At 34.8% G+C, this 26,182-nt stretch overlaps 1 protein-coding gene across 5 annotated transcripts in view; it reads right to left on the reverse strand.

Moving 5' to 3' along the window:
* The window catches only part of LOC123693848 (CUGBP Elav-like family member 1), a 306,030-nt gene continuing 279,848 nt past the window's right edge, over positions 1-26,182 (reverse strand). For 3 of the 5 annotated variants that reach the window (XM_045639088.1, XM_045639084.1, XM_045639085.1), the window contains 6 exons: positions 7,525-7,703; positions 6,247-6,508; positions 5,166-5,369; positions 4,178-4,204; positions 2,378-2,497; positions 1-1,270 (listed from right to left, as the gene is read on the reverse strand). In XM_045639088.1, the coding sequence (XP_045495044.1) occupies positions 999-1,270; positions 2,378-2,497; positions 4,178-4,204; positions 5,166-5,369; positions 6,247-6,508; positions 7,525-7,703 (1,064 nt within the window). In that variant the 3' untranslated portion in view covers positions 1-998. The remainder of the gene's footprint in view (positions 1,271-2,377; positions 2,498-4,177; positions 4,205-5,165; positions 5,370-6,246; positions 6,509-7,524; positions 7,704-26,182) is intronic. The other 2 variants (XM_045639086.1, XM_045639087.1) reach the window with 1 other exon arrangement.

Consider the following 26,182-nt stretch of genomic DNA (forward strand, 5'->3'; position numbering starts at 1 on the left):
TAAACATATTATTAAAAGTTGATTTATTGAGCATACGTGCTAATAATTATTTAAGAGTGGCCATTACATAATAAAAAGAAGCAAAATATCTGTAAGAATAAACGTTAAACTTACACAACATAGTAATAATATATTAAATACTTAACCCTAAGACATTTTTGACTAAATCAGCGTTCGATGTTATTTTCAATATGGTCAGTAAACATCAAGAGACAACGTACAAGGTGTAAATAAATATCATAATCAATACTAAAACGAAAGTAAATCTTTCTTTTATGTGATAGTTTTGTGATCATTGTCCCTTACGTCCTATATTATCGAAGCTTTGTTAAAAACATATTAAGTACACTATTACAGACAACAAGGTAAACAATAAATACATTGATCACTTTGAGATCATCTTATTAACCTAAAAATCTTATATTTTTAAAACAAAGAACACTAAATCTGTTTCTGAACATGGCCACGTCGTTTCAAAGTGGTAACACCGACACAAAAACAAAAAGGCAACATAATAATTAATATTTTATAAATATTTTCAATCTGTTTGAATGTAACAAAGTAATCGGTAAATAAAGTCTATTTTCAATACTTAAAGTAATATATTGGTAGCACGAGAACTTTGGACGTCAAAAAAAATACCTACTGTAAACAATAATATGACACTTGTTGAAAAAAAAAAGATGTCTCAACTCTTTGGCGCGTTCGAACGGTCGCGAACGCAACGTAATCTTATCACTTACTTAATTTAAAATAACAATAGAAATAAATGATTTTGGGGAATACTTTGGAAACGATAAATCCTTTGACACAAACCTTAACCTTACACTTATTAGTTAACAACTGTGCACATGGACTCGTTTTCGAACCTTACAACTATCTGCTCGAGTGCACCGGATACATCACAACAAACGTTCAAAAACTTTACAACCTTTTCGCATTGTCCTTTTCTCTTGGTATAAACGTGAGTTCACAATTTTAGAAAACTCTAGAAACTTCTAGTACGGTCTGGACAGTTCCTTGGATCGTTTCAATTGAACTTTGAGTCTCTTGGTGCCGATCTGGAAGCCGTTCATGGCCTGTATGGCGGCCTGCGCTGAGGCCGCGTTGTCGTACGACACGAAGCCGAAACACTTGGACAGGTTCGTCTGTTTGTCTATGAACACTTTGGCCGAGATCACGTGACCGAACGGCAGGAACGTGGACGCCAGGTCCGTGTCCGTGAACTCTTGCGGCAGGTGGTATATGAATAGGTTCCCGCCTTCAGGACCTGGAAACAGATAAAATTGATATTTAGTTTTTTAGCTTTCAAATGCTTTTTAAATGAGAAATGTTAAAATATAGAAAAACATCGATTACGAGGTGGGATTCGAACCCTGATCCCGCCAGAACAAAACTCCGGTTCAAATACCGCCTAAAGATAAATTGAAATTTCCAATAAAATATTTTTTTTAAAAAGTGTCGCCTCACCGTCATTAATCATTCGTGACATATTTTAAAACAATAGCGAATTTAACGAATAGATAATATACTATAACAGAAGTATGACCAAGAATTTGCAAGTTTAGGCGAGTCGTCCTCAGAATCACTAATCGAGGGGTGGAACATGGGCGCCTAAACGTGCCGGCGACTTTCAAAGTAATGAAAAACAATTTATTTCCAAGGAAATCAGCACAAACTGTATTTTTTGCTAGAAATCTCATTTGTTACAGGACGGCTGATTGGTATTAGAGAGCCTATATAGGTATTCTTAGAATACCCATTTCAGAGATTTATGTAGTGAATTAAACTTTATGAACAATTTCCATAGCACTGAAGTTTATTAGCAACCTTTTTTTCTTGAATATATTTTTAAGGCAACCTAAATTTTTTATTTTTTTTTTTTTTTTTTATTTAAGCCTGCGTGTAGTTATTATCAAGATGTATATTATAATATATATTATACGTATGTACTATTTTATTGTATTATTTTATAATTATTTATATATAATATAATTTTCACACACACTCATATGCATTTCATAATATAAACACTATTTTACCTATTACATACTATCACTGCGTCGTCTCACATCCGTGAGTCGGGTCTTATAGGGATCTTGTCGAAAACCAGCGCCAGGCATATGCCTGGCACATGCTGAACTCGATCCTTTTTGGCGATACGGGGGCACTTTTATCTAACATTGTTTTATTTTTTGTTTTTGTATTGTTCATTCATTTCTTTTTTGTAATTCTATTTTTAAGCTTTTACTGTATTGTGTCTCAATATTTTGCCAAATAAACATTTTTTCTTTCTTTTCTTTCTTTCTTTCTTTCTTTCTATCGACAGACGACAATAATAATTCTAGGAGTGTTTATTTATTTGTGACTAAAGTACCTTCGACCTGTTTCCCCGCGGCGGCGGCTGCGGCGGAGCCGAGCACGGAGCCGAGCGGCGCGGCCGCGAACGTGCCGAACTGCGCCGCGTACGCGCTGCTCAGCGGCTCCGCGGTCGACCCTGCAATGTGCGTGTGCTGTCTAAGCCTTGTATCCGCCTGGAGACGCCTGAGCACGCGCGGCCCGAACATGCTCAGGCGTCTCTACTTGAGCGGCTCGGCCAAATGAGCCGCTCATTCGCCTGAGCATGCTCAAGTGTATACAAGGCTTTAGTTTGTGAATGTGTTGATAGTGATGGGTGTTTTGGATGCATGCTTTTTCTATACACTACTTACTTCAAAAATTTATATTGCAAGAATAACTATGTTTCTATAGTATAGTTATGTTTTGTTTTGCACGAAATATTATATTTATTACACTTTGTTGATGTGTGTATATTGGAAAATTTCTATAAAAAACTAGAAAATTAAAAAAATGGATTTATATTTTAAAGAAAATTACTGGAAGGTTAACGTAAATATAAATGACAAAATTCTATAATGATTTCACTTAATTGAAATGTTATGCTCGCAAATTTTATTCAATAGATATTGAATATCTAATTTGTATCAACAATAATTACTTTAACCACATTTTTAAGCGAATAGCAAAATGACAAAACAATATAAATTTAATTAATAAAACGGGCAACATAAGTATCAAAACATATGTCATATACCTACCTAGGTAGCGTGTAAAAAAAATAATTCGAATGCGCACAATACTAAATTAAACAACACTTTTATGGTTAGTACGACAATGACGAACGTGTAAAACAAAACAATACAGAATGATTATTGAATATTCTATTTTATAGCAAACCATAATTAGTTGACGCACAAGTCACCTACGTGTGACAAACATATTTTGTTTAGCACTAACATGCACAAAAATTAAACACATGAAATAAAGTTAGTAACTAACAACAATCTATCATACGGTTCAATGTAAACATTAATAAATCAATGAATTATGTTTTAATAATAATTTAGTAGGCGTAAGTCATGATTAAATGAATGTTAAAACGAAAAAAAAATCTGTTAGTCATTGTATTAAATCAAGATTATATAATATTTGTATGTTAAAGGAATAAATTATATTCTATTACATTAGTTTTACATTTCAAATTTTCGTTCACTCTGTGTTCAAAAGTAGCCTAATATTCCAACATTAAAAGGAATATAATTTTATCACTGATTTAATTTCAAGTCAATAGTCGTTAGCTAGTATAATATTTTTAAAGTATGCAATGTTTAAAGGAAAACAACACATAAACTTTGCAATGCTAATAAAAATATATAAATCATTCTCTATGAAAATGTAGTAATCGCAAAATACAAAGCCCTTTATAACATTGATCCGAAGTACGATCAAAATGCACAGAAATCAATTCAAGCCAGTCATAGATATTACGATAAATGAGATTGAATCTGAAATACACTAACTTCGTCAGAAGTTGAGTAGAATTTTTATGACTTTTAAAACGAAGCTCAAGAACTTCCATCTTTTAGTATGAAATATTATATGGAAATAGCAATAAATGTCGCTCTTATTACTAAAATTCTCGTCGTGAATATTTGAAAAAGAACTGTTAATTAACTGAAAACAATTTACAAGTCTGCAATTTACATTATTCTGTGTTTAGCTGCTAATTTATTTACCTCATTTATCGTTCTCCATGAGTCAATGAATTATCAAATCAAACATAAACAATAAAATATCATTCCATAACAACACAAATCGGAATCCAAACGTGGATTACCTGTAATGTTAGTCTTTCCGAGAAGACCTGAAGTGTGAAAAAGTTTCGTTATTAAACCTTTTTTTAAACTGTCAACGTATAATAGACGGATCTGAAAGAGGAAATTTTTGCGGGCGAAAAGAGATCGTTATGGTTTTTACGTGAATATCTTATGTGGCTACATTCCAATTAGAGATTCGGACAGGTCGAGCAATTAGGAGCGAATCTACGGATAACGGAGCCGTTGTCGTTGGGAGCGGGAGGGGGGAGAGAAGGAAAAAAACGTCAATTAGGAATGGCGGATTGATACTTTTCATATTTTACCGGTTTATTTACGTCCAACTTTTTGGCAAAATTAATTGACAATTTCACTCGAGTATCCGAAACGTCAATTCGAAATTCAATTTCAAATTCGGGATTGCAAAATTGTTTTCTCAACTTTCGATCATCAAGACAGTATTTATACAACATACCTACTCAATATTATAAAATGCAATGGGCCTTCTTCACAATGGGCAACGTTGACAAAGTAGAGGCACACATTATAGTCATGTAGAGGGCCTAAATGGCCGTCATTGAAGATGTTCATTCATAATCGCCATCAAACAACGACGATCTTTTTATAGTTATTAATTTTTTGTTTCTTTTCGTTTTATAGTTTTATTTATTTTCTATGTTTATGTTCTTTATTGATTAATGTTTTTGAAGTGAAACTTCTTTTATCGGGGTTGGAAAAAAATTTAGTGTAACATTTTTTCGTTACGCGTGACATTTTTCCGTTACGCGCCATCTTTTTCTTATCCCTACCAAGCGTGATTCAACTTTTTTCTGTAAAGTTGCACATAGTAATATTATTTTTTGAAAAATAAGGTCATAAAGAAGTTTCACTTCTTACGTGTGTACACTAGTACACGCACACATGATGATTTTATTCTTTATTCTTAATTCTATTGGGCCAACGTTGCCCATCGCGACTGGCCCATACGCATTGTTGTACAAGTGCACTTACACAACTGCGGCGCGGGCTGGTGCGCGGCGGCGGGCTGCACGCCGGCCGCCTGCGTCACGGCGGGCGGCTGCGTGATCGCCGCCAGCGCCGCCAGGTTCTGCACCGACACGGGCGCCAGCAGCCCGCCGAGCTGCTCGCCCCCCACCCCGCCCGCACCCCCGCCCAACCCTGCGCCATTGAAACCGATATCCTGATAGTTTACACCTACGAGGATACGAAAAAGAAACAAAAAATAAAAAACAAACGTAAAATAAAAAGCAAGGATGCATTGGGTTAGGGCTTAAAACAATTATTGTAATGACGGTAAATGAAATTTCAGGAAAACTTAAAGAAAATAAAAATTACAAAAGGTATGCATGCGAAAATAACAGGCAAAATAAATAGAATATTAAAACGGAAAATCGTGCTAAACGAGAGCATTTAAAAGGGGGATAATTAAACGACTTCCTCAAACTGAATACGTAATTAGGCGTAATCGTTGCTTGCTTAAATTTAGAGCTTGGAATTACGGAAATTATTTAAATTGTTTTTCAGTCGATAACGTTACAATAGAAAATAACTACAATTAAAATTGGACTCGCTGATAGAGTTGCGAACTGCTATTACAAATAAATAACTTGTAAATGAGAATTCTATTTATAATATGTCGAGAACAAACTAGCTGCAGCCCGCATAGTGATACGTATAGGTACGTGATCCTATGAGCTAATCCAGATTATATTTTATTTTTGTGTTGAATTACACCCAGATGCTATCAGCCATAAGCATGATTAATAAACAACCATTCATCTTACCAATAAACAAACAAACTGCCGTAATTAGTGCTAGTTGTAAATAGGAAACTTCCGGAGCATTGTATTCTTCATTCTCATAATATCTTCTATCGTTTAATCGTCTAACAATTATGCGAACACCTTCAAACATTAATCACCTAAAATGATCTTATAGGCCTTATAGACCTTATAGACCATAATATTGTCCAATCATCTAAAGTTGCCTCCAAATAAAAGACAGGCACATATCGATACATTCATATATCGCTCGATATATGAAGTTTCACGCAAAATCATAGTGCACCAACCTTGCAACAGCGTGGACCCCTGCCCTTGCAGCAGCTGCTGCTGCAGGCCGACCGCCTGCAGTTGCTGCAGCAGCTGCAGCTGCGTGGCGGGCGACAGCGCCGCCTCGGACGCGAGGTAGGTCGGCGTGACCGGCGCCGTCAGCCCCCACAGGCTCGCGTGCATCGCCTGCAGCTTCTTCTGCTCTTTCTCCTTTTGCGTGTCCGCGAATTTTACAACTAGCGGCGCGGAACAGCCCTCCATTGTTTGACTGTGGTGTAACGCCTGGAATGTGTAGTGAAGCGATTTGAAAATGTGTTTTTATATCATACTAGCTGTGCTCCGCGGTTTCACCCGCGTGGCTCCACTCCTGTTGGTCGTACCATACCGTGATGATATATAGCCTATAACCTTCCTCGATAAATGCGCTATCTAACACCGAAAGAATTTTTTTAAATCGGACCAGAAGTTCCCGAAATTAGCGCGTACAAACAAACAAACTCTTCAGCTTTATAATATTAGTATAGATTTATATACTGTATTCTGTGGTTGTTGTAGTCTAAATATCAATTTGTTAAAATAATAGGACTAGTCTGTTGGTAGTAAGTATAAAAGAGTCTGATGCTATCACTAATTAAATTGAGTATCTATTACTTGTTCTGTTGAAACGAATATCGAAAAATACCTAGCAGAAATACAAGAAATGCAGTCATTATACTTACACCTATTAAATAACGAACAAATAAATGCGTTTAATTTATTACATTTCTGTACAACAATACAGCGAACTCCTTAACAATGCACGAATAATACGATCGTTTTGCTAAATGTTTATAGTTTGCTAAGTGCCATTGTTTCCGCTTTCCCGTCTTACGGAGTTGAAGAATGTATTGAATTCCTATTTACTTTTGAATTATACTTTTTGACTTCAAATCTAGTATTTATTACGGCTTCGCGTAACCAACGAGTAATTACCTCTAAAATTGTTGTTATTGTTTATTTTGTTCCTAATTTTATGTAGGTATTGAATATATGCCATGTTCTAAATTGTTTCAATATTGCCCCATTTTGAAGCCTAAATATGAATTACAAAACTTTGACTTTGCTATACTATACTCTTAGCTTTTCCAAGATGACCTGATGTACGCAAGATCCTCATAATATTATGTCATAATTATCCAAATCTTTCAATTGCTAATTCCTCCTGACCAAATCGGCGTGATTTGGTCAGGAGGCCAATTTTCATAGTACCTTATAGTATAACAAAAGGTACCGGCTAGTTAGTAATTACTAGTATATACCTTGATAGCAGCGATCGCCGCCTGCTTCGACACGAACGTGACGAAGGCGCACCCCTTGCTCTGCCCCTGCGCGTCCCGCAGCACCGTGCACTCTTCTATCGCGCCGTGCCCAGAGAATAACGTTCGAACGTCGTTCTCAGATAGCTTCTTGTTGAGCATGCCGACGAACAGCTTGCGTTCTGTGAAAAGAATAAAACATTAATGTAATTACATAGGTTCATTTGGATGGAAACAGATTGGTAGAGCGAAAGCTTCATATTATTATGAATTATTGCAAAAAAATATTACTAACTATTGTCGATTTACTGATACAACTTAGGGTCTCATTAAACTAAAAGATGAAAGTTCAAAATTTCCATAATGTTTTTTCCGCCCTACGTCTTTCATATAATATACTTAGTACACACATGTTTCACATCGTTAACGAAACAACACACAACCATGAACCAAGAAATAAAACCATATCCATAATCCTTAGCTCAGTGGCATCAGTAATTTGAAAGCTAAAACAACACCGCGTATTCAATGTGCCTACAGCGAATACCCACACGCTCTAAAGTCGAGAGTCGAGACGCAATCATGTCACGGCTGAGCATTCCGCTTTTATCATGGCCGTAGGGTTCAATTCCTTTTCCTTATATTAAATAATAAATCCCCGAACGACACATGTTGCGTCTGTAAAACAAGCGTTCCTCATGCTAACCGTGTAGTGGCTGTATATACTCGTATACCTACGTACAGGAGCGGTCGCGGCTCACAAAATTATATTGCTTGCACCGGTGACGCCGAATGTTCAAACATTTTTGTGAGGTTTCTCTTCGTTTCAGTTACAAAGTTCTTGTTACTTAGACTTTGGCCCTATTTTAAATTTTTAAATATTATTTAAATCACATACTATTAAATATATAACTTAAAGTTAATAACCTAGGTAGGTACAGACTACACCATCAACAAAACGAACCTTTTTCTAATAATATCCTCTTTTTTTGTGTGAGGAGACTTGAGATTTATATTTTAAAAATAAAAGGTGAGATATATTTTCATGCAGAAAGTTTCACAGCAATTATTGTATTTTGTATTTTACACGTTCCGATAATACCTATACAATATGTACTATTTAACGCGGGTTTTAGATTTCATATCTAGAATACTGAATTGTGTATATTTATAAGAAATATTTAGGACATCGGCAACAGATGTTCTGGTAGCTCGGGAGTCGGGGTAAATAACGTTAATAGGTATGTGAAAATTTTATAATAAATAATAAGAATAATAAATAATAAGAATTTATTTTTCAAGAAACAAGAAACTTTTATGTTGATTTTCTTTTAATATCTTGGTTAAATAGTTTAATATTTTTAATATTTTATTACGTCATCAATATATTTACTGACACAATTAGTTGTTACGGTAGGTTTGTACCTACATGATTTCAGGTGCTTTAAAAATGTAATGATTATTTAAACTTTTTATCTTGGCATCTAAAGAGTTTTATGACTTATACTATAAACATAGCAACTTTAAGGAGATTCTTATTGCAAAAATTTGTATCTCATAGTCCGATAAATTTATATACTATAATCTACCTACCTACATCATACAAAATATGTAGTCTATAGGTAGGTAATTGATAACCTACTTCGACATTTCATTAACAATTTTCGCATAAAATTTACCATCTACTAAATACGATACAATTAATTATATCACACTTCAATTAAAATAAGTGCACTCGTACACGCCTATAATATCGCGACGACAAAAATAAAACGTACAAATTCTCTCACATGCGTCCTAATTTATGATGGTTGCATTAATTATTTATATATTCCATTAGGCATGACACAACAAAAATCAACGGTCGTCCGTCGCTAAATGCTAAATTATGAGCTCGCGTCTCTCAATCTTGACATTATTCGATTAATTAACACTTCTGGATTGAAGGATATTTATAAACGGAACTAACCAAAAGACTAATGTATGATCTAATGATTTATAACACACATTTTCCCCTCACACTATTATTTAACACTTTAGACATGACTGAATACTACATTCACTAAAGCTACGTTTTTTTAAAGTCATAGCTAACTACATATAATGTCAATGCCTTAAAAATATAACCAGTTGAAACTCAAACCACCTGTTCATGTAAAGCAAAGAATGCTGTGTTATAATGTTCTACAAATATTGCCGATGTTGTCGCAAACAACGCATCTTTAAATTTTCAGCATAATAACTACGGCAAAATGTTATAAAATTCCCTTCGGTATAGGCGCGTCGTTTAAGCGTTTTTTCGTAAATGGGACAAAGTTTATATCACGGAACGTTGTTTGTTTATTATTCAATATTTATGAGGTCGTATCGTTTTACATGAATTTTACAACTTTTATTATCGATGTAATAAGTATGATAATATTCCTCCCCGAAGAATTAAAGACACTTAGAAAAAGCTTTCTCTATTCTGTAAATTTAAGAAAGGGAATCAATCATGTAAAAGGAAATAATACGATAACTTATTTGAATCCATGAATGAATTATGCAAATTACTGCAAATGATCAACAAATCACAACAAACAAAGAAGTACCAAGGCGACATATTAAAATTTCAATCACAATGAGTGACAACACGTAAACTACACACCATCCAGAGAGAACAGATGTATGTACCACGTACGTATCAAAGATTTATCCGCGACGCGTCACGTAACCAACAGCCGAGCGTATTTGCATTGACTTTATGGCCGGCACTGCATTGTGATGGAAACAGAAGCTGCTGTAAATCCAAGACGAGGTCCTGAAATATGCAACCAGCGATACGCTTGTAGCAAAAATTTACAGCGACTCGTAAACTCGACGCCTTTATGAATTGAAAACGATTCCCGCGCTCTCGTCGGGTTCGCGGAACGATATTTTACGTTTTGGAATGTATTGTAATATATATTTTATATAATGTAACAATGGTTACGATATGTGCGAACGTTATTTTGGATGAATAAAATAATTTATCATTTTATATTAAAACGGAGCACGAGTAAGTGTTGAGCTTAAAAGCTCTACAATGTGAAAAGTGTTTTTGGTTAATTAAACACTTACAAATATACCTACCTGATAACGCTTCCAACGTAATTACTGAAAATAAATAGTTAACATTTAAAATATGTATAAACAAAATTATCAATATAGCGCAAGTCAAATGTGACAACCGAACAAAATGCATTATAAACACAATGAAAGATCGTGCCAAAAGCGTAATTCGATACAATGAAGAACAAGATGTTAAAAACATTTCTAGCATACATTATAATTTATAACAAGGTCACAACTTCACCAGTAACATAACTAGACCAGTAAAATATTATAAGTTATGATATTTTACTGGTTTTTCAAGCACATAATATAATCATTTGACAAAATCATTTGCCGAGCAATTAAACAATTCCCTTTGAAACAAAAGCAAAACGTACAAGCTAACTGAAGCACACAATTAAACAAATTGGGCAGTTTGCATACAAGACAGTCAATGCAGAGTCTTGTAACGAGGGCTCCATTAAAATGACACCTAATGAGAAATATTCAAGGCACACGACGTCGTCTAATCAGTTTTAATGTGCCACTAATTGTGTGTTCAGTACAAATAACGCTTTAAAATGTTAATGCCTTAAGTGCTCTTTGCCCGATGGGGCAGGCGTCGTTAAATAATTTACATAGACTGCTAAACGGGGGGAGCCGGTGCTTGCCTATGCCTGGATAAATAAATTAGTATAAATTAGTGTCGCACCGCACCGGTGATAATTGAAAATAAGTGTGCTCGCAAGAAACGTCGATACAACTTATCGCTAGTTTTTATCGAAAATCAAGCGACTACTTGAAAAAATACAAAATACGGGTAGATAGAGTAAGCATGTAAATGTATGTAGAATTCGATTGTTATGTCCATAAGTTATCGATTCCGTGTGAAACTGAAAGTGATACGTTTGTCAACATTATAATGGCACAGTCCGTTAAAAACCTTCAAACCTCGCTAACCTGAATTACAGAATTAGCAACGAACGTCCATGTTCCATGATCGAGATAACAAACAATTATTGTCGTTTGAAGGAAAACAATTGTTTCGTGTACCTAATTCGTTCGAACATTTAAAGCGGCTGACTGACTTATTATCTTGTCGTTTAAAACGCTGTACATAATAATATTCAAGGAGTTTTGTTGTTCGTGAAGGTTCCGCCGACACTAAGTTAGGTCATCGCTAATCGATTGTTTTGCATACGTGTTAACACTATATGCCTGTAAGAATGACGGTAATAATAATGTGGGTAGATTTAAAATAATTTCCTTTGAAATATTAAATAACGCGTCGAAACGACGTTCCATTGTTGAGGGATATTGGAAAATAATTTCGAACAAGTTCAATATTATAATTAATGATTCCCGATTGATGTTTTATAATAAATCAACAGAATGCAACCCGCTTTCGAAATAATAAAATGAAAATACGTTTAATTTTAATATTTAATGTCGTTCGCTGGTGCTTGCAATTTAATTTAATATATTACCTACTTATTAACTAATGTAAAGTTAAAGTTTATAAAATAAATATTAATAAAAATATTTAGTAGGTATACATAATATACCTATCTAACAGCCTAAGAATATAGACAATGATAATAATGGATAAAGCAGTGCAGCTTAATTTAATCACGCTTACAACACTCATACTTATATAACAATCCATCCATCGAATAAAGGAACCTCCTTCCCGCCCAACTTAGCGAAATTAATCAGTTCAACATGTAAACGTTGAAAATCACACGAGGACACTTCGCATAACGGTGCATTTACATCAAACGAACATAGAGCTAGAGCAGTTTTTCGTGATAGTGTAAACGAAAACTCGTATTCTGTAATGTTATGTATGTATGTAATGTACTAAGAACCGTTGTTCTTATTTTTGCATAAACTAATAAAATATTCGATATATGTATAATGCTCTACTCCTCTTTACACTGAAATAATTTGACATAGTGGGGTTAGAATGAGCATTCGCTCGTTTGATGTAAACGCATCGTAATAGTGTCACGCGCGTCTCGCGAGCCCGCCGTCTCGTGTTGTGACGTATGACGTCACGTCACGCTCGCTCCGTGCGGAGTGCGTTTGCTTGTAACCGCAGACAATGTGTCGTTAGGAGCGAGTTATGTGCGCTACGCTTTATCGTGTTATCCACGAGGAGGCGCTGCGTTGTGGTGTAGCTGTATAGGCAGCGATTTGAAAGAGTATCTAGGCTTTTAGCTAATTGCTAGAAGGAAACGTGACAATGGCGTTCGCTATCTATGTAGTATGTACGCTCCTTTTAGATTAGTTGTTACTTGTTAGTTAAAGTACTTCCATCTCAATTTTGTCTACTTTTCTCAATTCAATTATAAAAGTTATTTATTTTACAATTTAAGTAGATTTTCCAAAAATGTTTCAAAGTGGTTTATTCCTAATTTGCTATTGTCTTTCCGGAATCTAGGAGTCTAAGAATGTTTAATATCAATTCAAAACTGTGCTTAGCTTCTCAACCTTCACTGCAATTATTTGTTACCTACCTAATTCCGATGCAATAGTCAAGATTCATTTCGACGTGTCTTATCATTGGCAACTACAATTCAAGATTAAAAGTTGATTAAATCGTCACGTTTATTTCCAGTTATACAATCAATCATCCATCTTGTAGAGCTAGTTTCACAACTTGCGGATAATATATTTGATAACATAATAGGTAACAATTGATGTTCATTACATTATAATTACTTATGTCTTTTTAACTATTTGTCAAATAAGCTTAACAGGACATTACCACTATGTTTTATATCTATAATACGCGCTTTCATTTTTCCACGCTGGAAATAAGACTGCTATAAGACATCATGTTCCAGGGGTAGCACATATTATCAAAACCGCTCATACGCCTCAAAAAGCCAAACAGTTCCATTTATCCGCACATATATTCGTGTATAATGTGAACACATCAACAGTACCTTCATCCAAGTACCAAGACGGTACTAAACACTAAATGGCACGTCACGGACACGCGGACGTGCGAACAGTCTGTGCACACACGGCACACTTACATACAATTAGCACTTAAACACTACACCTACTTATTGTATGAACCTTCGCGCCGTATACGGTATGTCATATCGCATAATATGTGACAAGTTTAGAACTTCGATTGTTTAGAGTTTAGACGATACAGTCCAAAGTACAAATGCAATGTGATGTACTTTGTGTCGATGTTTGCCGCGACAATTATCGATATGAACGGATTTTCCAATAGTTTGTATCGATGCGGGTGATACCTATTACATAATATTTATCCTAGAGACATAATATTATGTGATATTTATTTAACATAAATCGCAGTAAGCAAAAGCTTTAATTGTAACATTTGTTGTGATAAAATAGCAACGATAATTTTGGTAATATTATATTCATTTGTTCATTTAACAGCATCAAAAGCTACTCAAATATAAGTACAAGATTCAAACCAAGGTAGAACAATAAAAACAAGATCAAAGAAAGTAACACAATCATTTAAAAACGTTAGCACCTATAAACACAAATTAGTTGCAAAAACGAGCGAGTCACGACCCGGGCCCGGTGGCGTCTCTTTAAGAAAATAAAAAGGCGCGAAATCTAAATGAAGTCTGAATACTACTTAGCAAGCGCTCACTTCGAATGCACGGATGAAGTACTAAGTTCAAAATCCATCTCAGGCAGACGGCAGTGAGGCCAATTACTTCTTTATTAAGTAGTTTCAGCATCGTCGGAATTAGTTAAATGCGGATGGCTTCAGTTTGTTTAATTTGTGTCGCAGATTAAGGCCACAAAGGTAGCAAGTTTAAAAGAGCAAGTTTTAGTTACGATAAAATGTAAATATGTATGTTTCGCGTTTAGTGGATGGATGTCTCCATTTGAAACAGTGTCGTGTTTACGTACACATGTACTTGTGCGTTGATTTCAACGTTGATTGCAAATAAAGGTAGAGCCATTTGGCCGTATGTTTACACATTACAAATGTTATTATCCGCTCTATTATACATACCTACCTACAACGTACAAAAGTAGATCCCTAAAATCCTGAACGAGCAGAAGCAAACACATACAAGCATAAATTTTTTAAGCCGTCCCAATTGCCCCGCTTCGTTGGCGACGTGAAAATCCGTTTAAGCGATTTACTCACGACTGCGTGCCTACAGTTGATCTTATTAGCCGTACGCGTTCGCCATACGAACCGTATTGCGACGTGAGTGCGTCGCAAGTCATTTTCGACGGAATTGGGTTTGATGCGATTAAAAATTAATCACGCCGGAATTCCCAAACGCAGAGTAGTTCATCTGCACAGCTAGCGTATGTACTCAGTGGGTGCCTACGCAATAAAATACCAAAGTCAAACGAAGACATAAACACGAGTGCGCGCATCGGTGAAACAATGCCGCGGCAGTGTTCTGCATTTGAGCGGTAATTTCGAGCGCCGGGAGAGTCGAGTGAAGGAATTTGTTTGTGGAGGGGAATTTTTACGGCGATGTAAAATATGCTGCGGTACGAATGAGATATCATCTCGCAAGGAGGCGGAGGGCACAGCGAGCGGCGTGCACCGGCGCGCCGGGGAATCGCTGGCGAAAGATTTGCGAATTTAATATTGTTTTGCGCGTTGGCGCCGCGCCAGCTTGTTGGGCAATTTAAGCAACGTGACACTAAATAACGTAAACGCGGATCATTAGATTATTGTTGTACATTATCGTTATAATGCTCGATGAAATATTTCGATGCTCGTAATTTACAGATTAGACACTAAAAGCAAATTGCAATTGCAACATTATGGTGAATATTACAAACTGAAATTAGATATAGAACATATTTTATTTATAAAACAAAATGTCAAAAAATAAAAAGAATAAACTCACATCAGATCAAAGCTAAATGGGGTTCCACCTGAAGATTGAAACGCCATTTAAATTGAAAAGCCCTCCCCAGTTGAGTAGCGGACGTCAACGGAAATTATTTTTGTTCACTCAACTCTCCACAGCACAAACTCGATTTTTAGTTTATCAGACCTCTGCAAGTTTTGTTTTCGTCCCGTTTTCCATTTGCTGCTTTGAAAATATTTAAATAACGCATGTACTTAGATACCTATATACACAAGCAAATGAAATTCGCAATTTAAAATAATATATAAAGAGTTTATTTACCTAGGTACTTATAACGTTTAATTTATTGTCAGTAATACATTGAACTTGTTAACAACAAATATTTATTATTAATTGAATTGAAGTCGCAATTTCAAGCGTAGTCACATTTTCTCTATTTACATAGATTTTTTTAATTAAAAAAAAAATTGACATCGTCCGAGCATCAATACGTTAAGGGGCGGGAACAAGACACGTCTTTTTTCACATATGGCAATGAAGACACTTTAATTAAATTGAAATTTATTTATCGAATGTTGGCACAGATAATAAACAATCATCACAACATCCCCTACTGATACTTCACAACTGCATCAGGGGGACGAATACTAATACATGGGGAAATTTACCTCAAGACGTTTCATTTCCGCTCAGTTCTGCCGTAAAATTGAATAAATTTGAATGTATAAGTATGTAACTCTATGTAAGTCTAAGTACTTATATTGCGAATGATTTGCCCAAAATTGACGCGGCGCAGCGACGCGTTCAAAGAAATGTGGCAGGAGATGAGAAATACATGTATGTGTGTTATATAGAAACTCAATGTTGTCTGATTTATAAAGGTATTAAAGCAAAGGCGATTTCGGACGAATGCTTTAGTTCTTCTAGGTTCTAAAAAGTAAAAAATAAAAATGTATGTATTTAGGTATACATTTTAAAAGCTTGAAATTTTTTATAAAAAAGCTTAACTAACAATAAATTAATAATCGTAGATAAATTCATAATGTTTTTATTATACATACTTTACATATTATAATTAAATTCATGTTGCACTTTTTATTAATAGGGGCAACACAATTCCTTAACCACAGACAATAAAAATAAAATTCATTGCTCATACAAGTTTTACCACAGATTACTTAAAATAGTTGTACTACGTAAATTTTACAACCAAGTGAATTACCTATTATGCCCAACATTTTAAAATAACCAAAGACATAAATTTTATCGAAAACATACAAAATGTTATTCAAAACAATATTATTAGCGTTTATACACAACACGTGTGCGCGATGTAGGTAGCTAAAACAATGACATTATGCAATATAAAACATAAATGCGAATGAAAACATTTCCACTTTCCATAGCCTGCCGTCTCTAGTGAGAAAAAAAAGTTTCTAGTTTACACCGGTTTATGCAAAGGTTTATGTGAGAATAGTGTATCTATGGTATGAGGTATCTAGTATCTACTATCTGTGCCTTTTTATATAACACACGCAGACGCGTTCAATTTTGAATTTAGAATTCGTGTTATTGACAGATGAAGAAAAAAATAAACGACGCGCGAAACGCAAAATATATAAACGACTTACACATAATATTATTACATAATATTATTTTTAGTTTATTTGTTACAAGTTCAACGAAACGCGTATAAATTGTACAATGAAACGTGAAGATAACCAACGTACTAAACAAACACAATAGGTTTTGTGGGGTTGCGTACGTACGTTTGATAGTGTCAAAATCGCAACACAAATACGATTTATACCTACATTTGAATATTTTGTTATACATTATTCTTATAAAACTTGCACGTTAACTTAAAGAAGCTTAACGATTTAACTACTTATCGGAAGATTAGGTACCAGAAGTTGAATATTGTATTTTGTACTTTCTTGTAAGAACTGTGTGTTTGTTTCAAAATGTTAAAACTTTTAGAAAGTTGAAAAAAATACTCCGAGGATTTTACACTTCTAAAAGGTGAGTGAGCTTTATTTAACTCATAAAAGAAGGTTCATATTTCATAAAATTCATTTAAAAATACCTTCTACTATACTTCTGAACAAAATTTTTAACATTTCCATAAAGTAAATTAAATGGGCCTGATTAACCGCATTTCAACACGTAAACTGACACATTAAAAATAAACACCCACCCACACTAACAACAAGTGAAACATGCAAACTCGCATTCATTCATCAATCCAGCTGCAGCGGCGAACGTCCCCTCTGAGGGAATATTAAACAATGACGTCACACACGACAGTCAACGTTTCACCTCGTATTATGTCACCGGGCGTTTAGTCGTTCGTGTGAACAACGCTTTAAATTAGGTCGCATACACACGTGCGATGCTCGAGTATCAACCTACAGTCTACACTATCATCTTCTATCTACCGTCACTTACTACATTGTCAAGGAAAATATTGTTACGACCGTTAAATCTGACAGCAGGAGCATCGCATCGCATCGGTCGCACGATTGAGTTACGAATAACAAAACCGACTGTGACAATTCACATTTCATTCGATTTGAACATAAAATGATTCGTTGTATTGTCGCCCCGTGTGAACTTCGGATACATTTGATTCGCTCACTTTATTTTCATCTCGATAGAAGTGAATCTTAGCTCTAGTTTGTGTTAGATAATATGCATTGTATTTTCTTGACTTAAGTTATTTTGCGGTGAGAATTTTATCACGTTTTTTCAGAGTAAGGAGACGTTGATAAAGTTTAACAAGTATGTGTACTTTCTTAATATGTGATAAAACAACTCCAAACTATTAAATAATAATTTTTCAAACGAAACTTTAGCTTATCATGATCTTCACAAAATATCATTCAAGAGTCAGTATCTTTGTTTCGATCAGTTGAATGATAGTAACACTTAATTTTTTTTAATGTTAATCTTCATCTGACAACAAGATTATTTTATTGTTATCCTACGCAGTCATGTTAACCGTTTATATTACAACATTATTTACCCACGTCCACCTTGTCCTAAGGTTAAGTAATGCCAAAGGTACGTTGACAATGACTTACCTGAAACAAACAAAATAAACGTAAATTAATGACGCAAACATTTACAAAATTAATTAGTAATTTATAAATAAACAAAACCGGCTAACGGACATCAAAAGATCCTAAACACAATTACATAGGATTTAATTAAATTAAATTCATTATTCGGGTGCGATGATCTCATTATAGGGACGAACGCTAATTATGACTAATAAAATATTTATAAATTGTTTATGTAACACACTTCTCTATTAATTTACGTTGAAATAACTGTAAGTACCTACATAAAATAATATTTCTGATATTCAGCATAACCCTGCAAGATATGAAAATTAATCTATCATAATGTTCCTAATTTAGTGCGGACGCGAATGGCTTAATAAAACGCAGATTTAAAAAAAATCATTCAAAACTATCATGTTAAGACTACTTACATTCATTTCGTTGCATTATTTAATTTTACATGAAATTATGTGCTAAGCTACAAACTTCTGACCGACATTACACTATTATAGCTATTATATTATAGAAAAAGTCTAATTTTCCATGCAACGCCTGGCAATACCGCTGCAAGTGTCAATATTTAGGATCACCGGCGATCGCACCGAATCCTCGATCGATCCGCGTCCGAGATAATGCCAGGTATCGAGTGGAGCTTAATTGGGTATCAAGTGCTCGGCCCGTCACTCCGTTCGCGTAACGAATTAAAACAATGTATTTGCCGGCGATGTTGCCAGTTGCTACTTGCACTTTTGGCTCCTTTTGTGTTTATGTAAACTTTAAAGGGAGAGTAATTTTTTCAGTCTGTTTCATTTTCCGTTTCGTCTTTAAATCCAGCCAGTTTATGTTTAATAGATTTTTTTCTAGTCTATTTTCATTTTTAAATAATCTATGCAATATTGTACGTTTGTTTTAAGCCTGATTCCCACGACATGTTTGCTTCACAAACCCGACCGCGCCACACCATACCACATGCCATGGGAATCGGCGCGCTTGTGGTCGTTTGCCGATGTTTGCCGACGCATGTGCTATCCATCGGAAGTCGGTAATGCCGGCACTACACATAGGCCAACGCGTTGGCAAGCGCGTTGGCACATGCACTTGTCCAATGTGTAGAACGGGCGTTCGCGCGCTGGTGGTAGGTATTTGAACGTTGGCCAGCGCGCTTGCGAGCTTGCCGCGCGGTGTCGGAAACATCAAAGGACACTTGTCGCAAGCTTGGCGCACCATCCACACATTGGCCGCGCGATCAGTTTGACTGTAGCAGCGATCAGGAGTGCACGTTTTTTTCTTGCGGCGAATTAACACCTAACTTGACAAAATGGCGAACAATATGAGTAACGAGGAAACATTTAAATTTATTGAGCTCTATCAGAGTTAAAACTACCTGTGGAACCCAAAAAATAAGTACCATAAAAATAAAAATGTTGTATGTATTAAAAGTGCCAAATAAATAAGGTTCTTGGACATGCCGTTTTCCTCACAATGTTTTACTTCACAAAGAGCATCTTACTTTAATATTATTTTAATATTATAAATGTGAAAGTGTGTTTATTTCTTTGTTTGTTACATCCATTTTGAATCCGTCCGCACATTGGCTCGAACCAAACCATACTGAACGACCTTCCAATGTGTGGATTACTCACAAGCGCGTTTGCAAGCGCACCGCCAGCGCGCTGGCGAATGCGCTGGCCTATGTGTAGAGGCGACATAAGATCAAAGGTGCGCGCTTGGCGCGGTGCGACGGTGTTGGTCGACGTCCGTCGGGGCTTGCCGTCTGTAGCGCGTCATTGTTCGGAACCGTACGATAATTATCGTACAAATACGTCATCTCTTCAACGAGCTGTAATATTTTTATTTATACATAGTTATGTATTATGTATCATGTATGATATGTATGTATGTAAGTATATATGTATGTATGTGTATTTATAGCATGTATTTATAGTATTGATATCAATATTTATATTGTTTTTACTTATTTATTTATTAATAGGTATCTATTTATATATATATATATATATATATATACGTATATATGTATATGTACATATTTTTATTTATTTTTTTAACATCTTGTAATGACCCACAGATTAGGTATTAGTAGGAATGACCGTCCACCAAAGAGTACCGTCCACCGTGCTCGCCAGTGCTTGCCATACGCACACATGCCGTGGGAACGCTCAGTTCAAATCGCGACGGATGGCGACAAGCGCTTGTCGTCTGCCAATGCTTGTGAAGCAAACATGCCGTGGGAACCCACCTTAACTTTAACTTTATAGTAAACTAACCTTTTAAGTTTTAACATCATACAATAACTTAGTTTATTATGAACAACACTAACCATTAAAACGTGAAGGTTCCACAGGAACGCAAAGGAAACTTCCAAGTAAGTTCACGTTACAAAGTTCAACGCTTAACATGCTGAAATACAAAAATTATTTCCAGCTAGTTGGCTAATAATGTTGCCCGACAAAAAGTTCAACCCCACACACAATGTTGCATGACTGAAATAATTTTCTACATTATACAGTCGGTAAAATCCTATTAGTTCATAAATAGTAGTATACACGGTAATCGTTGGTTAAACCGATACTTATATTTGGCGGTTCGGGGTTGCCTTCTCGCGTTCGTAATAAAATAATTGTATAGTCGACTCTATTATTTTGTGAACACACAACACCTAGAGTTACATTTTGTGACACGCAAAAATTTCCTTATAGTGAGCTATGAAATGATTAGTTCTATTTTTTCTAATACTGACCTAATTTAGATGTTACTAATAAATTTATTAGTTTACGAAATAATTCTAAACAAATAGGTACTAGCAACAAAATAATCCCGATAACGAATTGGATTCAATCAAATGTTAGTACGATATCTATATAAGACCTACAGCCTGTCAGCCTGTAACAACTCACACGTGATAGGAAAAGCTAGCGAAAGACTACCTAAGTAGGATGAAAGCAGTAAAAACTAACGGATAATATACGCTTAAGGGTCAACCGCAAATAGGTGAAAAATATAGTGAAGAAAAACCATTTCATTATAGTTAAACGTAGCCAAGTCAATTATTCTAGTACACATTTTTGGATTCAATGTCGGTAGTTAGACATTTTTGACACAGCCTGCAGTAGCCGAAGCTTGTTCGCGTGAAACATTGTTTACGTTGCAATTTCTTGTTTTTCAAATTGCTGCATAGTTTAAGTGCCGCTTTATTGGAAGTTAGGAAACGTCCTCACTATTCAACAGCAGTTAATTTCTTTTAATTATTTTAATCAAGAGCTTTTTGTGATTGATCTAGACACGCGGTAGCGTGTCAAGCCGAGTTCAATTTAGTTTACGCTGCTGCCTGCTGAATGTTTTTCAGTTTTCATGTAGCTTTATGAAATAAGTTACGTTATTATTTCGCTTTGTATGTAGTAAAAATTATGTTTTCTATTTGCTAGATTCTTAATTAACTGGTATCTTTTATAGTATGGTAATTGGTACCAGATGGAAACCCAAAGATGTATCACATAATATGTAAGTAAATGAAAAATTTATGGAGAAATCATCTCACTTTGCTCGAGTTAATGAAATTTATACGATAAACATGCAAGGAATCTGAATAATATTCACATATTTATACAGAAAAATGTACACATAAAAATAAGCTAAAAAATAAGGTTTGTATGTACTGCATTATGTATAGTATGCATAGTATGTATAGTAGTATGTGCATAATGTATAGTATGGTCATAACTTACACAAAAGTTGTAAAGCTCAATTATAAGGACATTAAACCTGAATAAAGACGATGGATCCAATATTAGCTGTGATTTTTCGTTTAACAGATGCCTTTATAAATTGGGTCACATACTTCGAAATTATTCTGTCCTTTCGTATTCGTCTCACGGGTACGGTCTATAATATATTGTTCTGATTCTTTCATTCTTAGTAATTTGATGGGATATTTTATTGTGAGCTTTTCTTAGCTTTTCGATGTATTTAGTGAGATCTTTAAAGATAAGTTTAGTCCGCTACAGCACGTCATGCCATCGACATTTTGTATCAATACAAAAATAAACCGTGCCGTTTGTTGCATGACGACACGACACGATTAATTACGCAAGCTCGCGATAATCGGAATCGCATTGAGTGGCATTATTTATTTCGGTGCGCGAAATGCGCCCAGAGACATATTGATTTATATTGTTTTTATTTTTTTATATAAGTACTGTATTTTCGCTTTAACAATCTGTTACGTGTTAAATGATATTGACATACGTAATCCGCCGATATTTTTTATTATTCAGCATACAGAGATATCTGCTCTTGTTACCAATATTGTAAATGCGAAAAAAATATTTAACATTAATTTGTCTTACATTTTTTATTTGTTTGTGTTTCATAAACATAGGTACCTACCTATCTAACTATCTTACAAGACAATACACTCACAATAATCAATGAAAATAGCAGGAGAAGCGCCATAGAAACAGAAGTAAACATTAGTCACATTTAATGCCTGTACTTCGACAGCCCACTAATCCCCCCCATGGGATATCCACCAGATATATTTCACTATACACGCTTTCGGCCAGTGTGCGTACAAACTTCACACAGATAGAACAAATAACACTATTTAAACACCGAATTGCCTGTTATGTGAATAGGGACTAGGTACGATTCAGAATTCACGGGTCTCTCTGAATGTTTACTTGATTCATGCAGTATATTACTAATCTATAAATCTAGGATATAAGTACGACTTCAAAGATGTCCTTTGATTAAAGTTTGGTCAATATTAGTCGCTTTTAGAATGATATTTAGCTAACCGTGTGACATATACCTGATGCAGACATAGAGATAATATGTACTACGTAGTACATAGGTATATCTCGATGGATGCAGAAACTGTATCTAGCACAAATAGTTGAGACTTGAGTGACAAGATCTTCAGACCCAAATAAAAATTCTATTAACTGTTTCTCACTTCACGCAATAATTCATCTCCCATTTCAAAATTTCGTAACGTTATTATAAATTTCTGGAGCCATCTACCCATTCATTTCTTCGTCAAATTCGCCAACAGAGACGCAATATTACGTTCAACAATTTACCTTAAAATTACACGAGGAAAGCAATTCCACGCGAAACCTGATTAAACCGGCTAAGGTAACAAATTTTGAAAATTTCCACGAGTGTGTAATATATCGTGGCGATAAGAGAAATGAGAGGGGATATTAGATATTGATTTATTGCTGTCCTTGTCGATCCCGGCAACAAATGGCCCCGGATTACCCGGAAAGAATGGTCGGAGGCGCTTTGTGGCCGAAGTTATTACGGTCTTACGATGTAAATCATTATAATAACATGGGCAAATTAAGGGAGCACGCGTTAGTTCCAAGTTGCGGCGAACAATGGACAGTTTCGTGTGCTAATTATGATTAATTTTCTACCTTTCGATATAAACGAGTCGAGCACAAAAGGTACACGGCAATAATATACCTACCCTACGTACGTACATAATAATATAAAGCTTCAACGAATAAAGTAGCGTCCATAAGCCGACAAAATAACAAAGGTCGTACGGAGCAATTTCAATTTGAATGAAAATTATAAAGGGCAAAGTTGTAGCCCGGAACTTCTTCCAATATTGAGAGGCGGCCATAACGTTAATTTCACCTGAACCCCGGCTGAACGTTGCATATTTCATTAAGTGGTCACATCACGGTCATTATAACAAAGCGGATGCGTGGATTTCATTTTGTAATATCTACCGTTGATTGTAATAGTCAAAATATTATGTATTATTACTATTATCCATTTGATAGTAACTAAACGATATAACATTTGTTGATTAAATTTATTAGTGTATCTATTACCTATATAATACTAGCGGTCCGCCCCGGCTTCGCCCGTGGTACATATTAACGTTTTCTCTACATAGGAACCATCCTCGTACTTCAAGGAATATAATAAAAAAAGAATTATCGAAATCGGTTCAGCCGTTCTCGAGTTATGGAATTACAACGAAAAGTGGCATTGATTTTTATATATTAGAAGATTTGTCTAAGACTTGAAGTAGGAATAAATTTTTAAATGCGTGAAACAGATAACACGTTTGAAAAATGCATTTTAGACATAGGTAATGTACCAAATTGTATTTCTTTGGTACAACGTATTAGCGTGACGTGGGAGGAAATTCTATAGAGACACTTTTTTCGATCCGCATTCTTCGCAAAAAGCTCTCAAAATTGTAGCAATCTAATTTTTTTTATTCAGATCATATTTGCTGCACGGTGTTATAATATGGCTAAACTTTTTTGTAACATTTAGCAATTCAAGTCTTAATAAGACTTCTTTTCGATTTGTCTTTTTCATAGACGAAAAAATTCAACAACAACATCATAAAATATTTACTTTATTGTTTCCATCAGTTTCTAAACTTGGACGGCTGATTAAAAATTTAATTAAGCGAGTGCAAAGCTTATATATGTTATAGAAAATATCTTATACTATTAAAGCATACGTTATATACGAGTGCAAATTAAATTTCAGCTAACACCTCAAAGTGGTCCCGAGGCGTCGAGGACAATCGGGTGTATGCAATGATATTTTATGTATAGATACGTTATATACTCACAAGATATCCAAAAAAAATGCTTCCTATGCAGTGTCAGGCACACACAAATACAAGTTTCATTTTACTTAATTTATTACATTGACAGACTGTATAAGAGAGATGGCTCTAATAAAATGATATAAACAAAAAAGACAAAGATTGTTTGTCACTTCCGCGCAGGTGTAAGCAAAAGTCACAAGAATTCACCAATTAAATATAAATAAACAAATAGTTGCCATGGCAATTGGCATAGACTAACGACACAGAAGGTTCAATGTTATAGATGTTACGTTTCCTGTACACGTAAACAAATGTGACAATTTCATTTACTATTTAATTATTATTATGAAGTTGTATTAAAATGAAAAAAAACTTTTTTGGAGATATAACTGTATTAAGCATTTATTACTAGCTGTGGTGTTCGTTTTCGGTCATCATCATTTAACCCGATAAACACCCACTGCTGAGCATAGTCCTCCTTATAGAACTCCATACGGACCGATCTTACGCTATTCGTTTCAAGGCAGTTCCCGGAACCCGTACATGGTCATCACTCCAACTTGTAGGATATAATAATAGTGGTGCCTAGATGAAAAAAAGTATGAAATAAAAGAAAGGATGAAGTATAAGCCTTTTTTATCTAAAACACAAATAAAATGTATGTTCAATAGCTATTTACAGAAAAGCAAACAGCATTTTTCGTCAGTAGCGATAATCTTTTCTTTAATGTATACGTATATTCAACATCATTTTTGCAAACAAACATTTTTGCCATCACGATTTCATTGTATATAATAAATAGATATATTTGTTAATTACATGCACTGTGTGGATTTAAATATAAAAATAATCAAGTATTTACCCAAATCGAAATTAATAAAATAGCCGTTCTATTTTCAATAATCGTATCTGCATGATAATCTTTGAACACAGTGTGCGCTAGCTTTGTCACACTAGTGATTGAAGCAATGTTATATCCCTTTCATTATTTCAATACAAGTGTCAAGCAAGTGTCATTCATTAATAATTGCAAATTGTTATTTTTGCTCTAAAATTATAATATTTTAATACAT

The sequence above is a fragment of the Colias croceus genome, chromosome 8, assembly GCF_905220415.1.
Source record: "Colias croceus chromosome 8, ilColCroc2.1".
Classification (NCBI taxonomy): domain Eukaryota; kingdom Metazoa; phylum Arthropoda; class Insecta; order Lepidoptera; family Pieridae; genus Colias; species Colias croceus.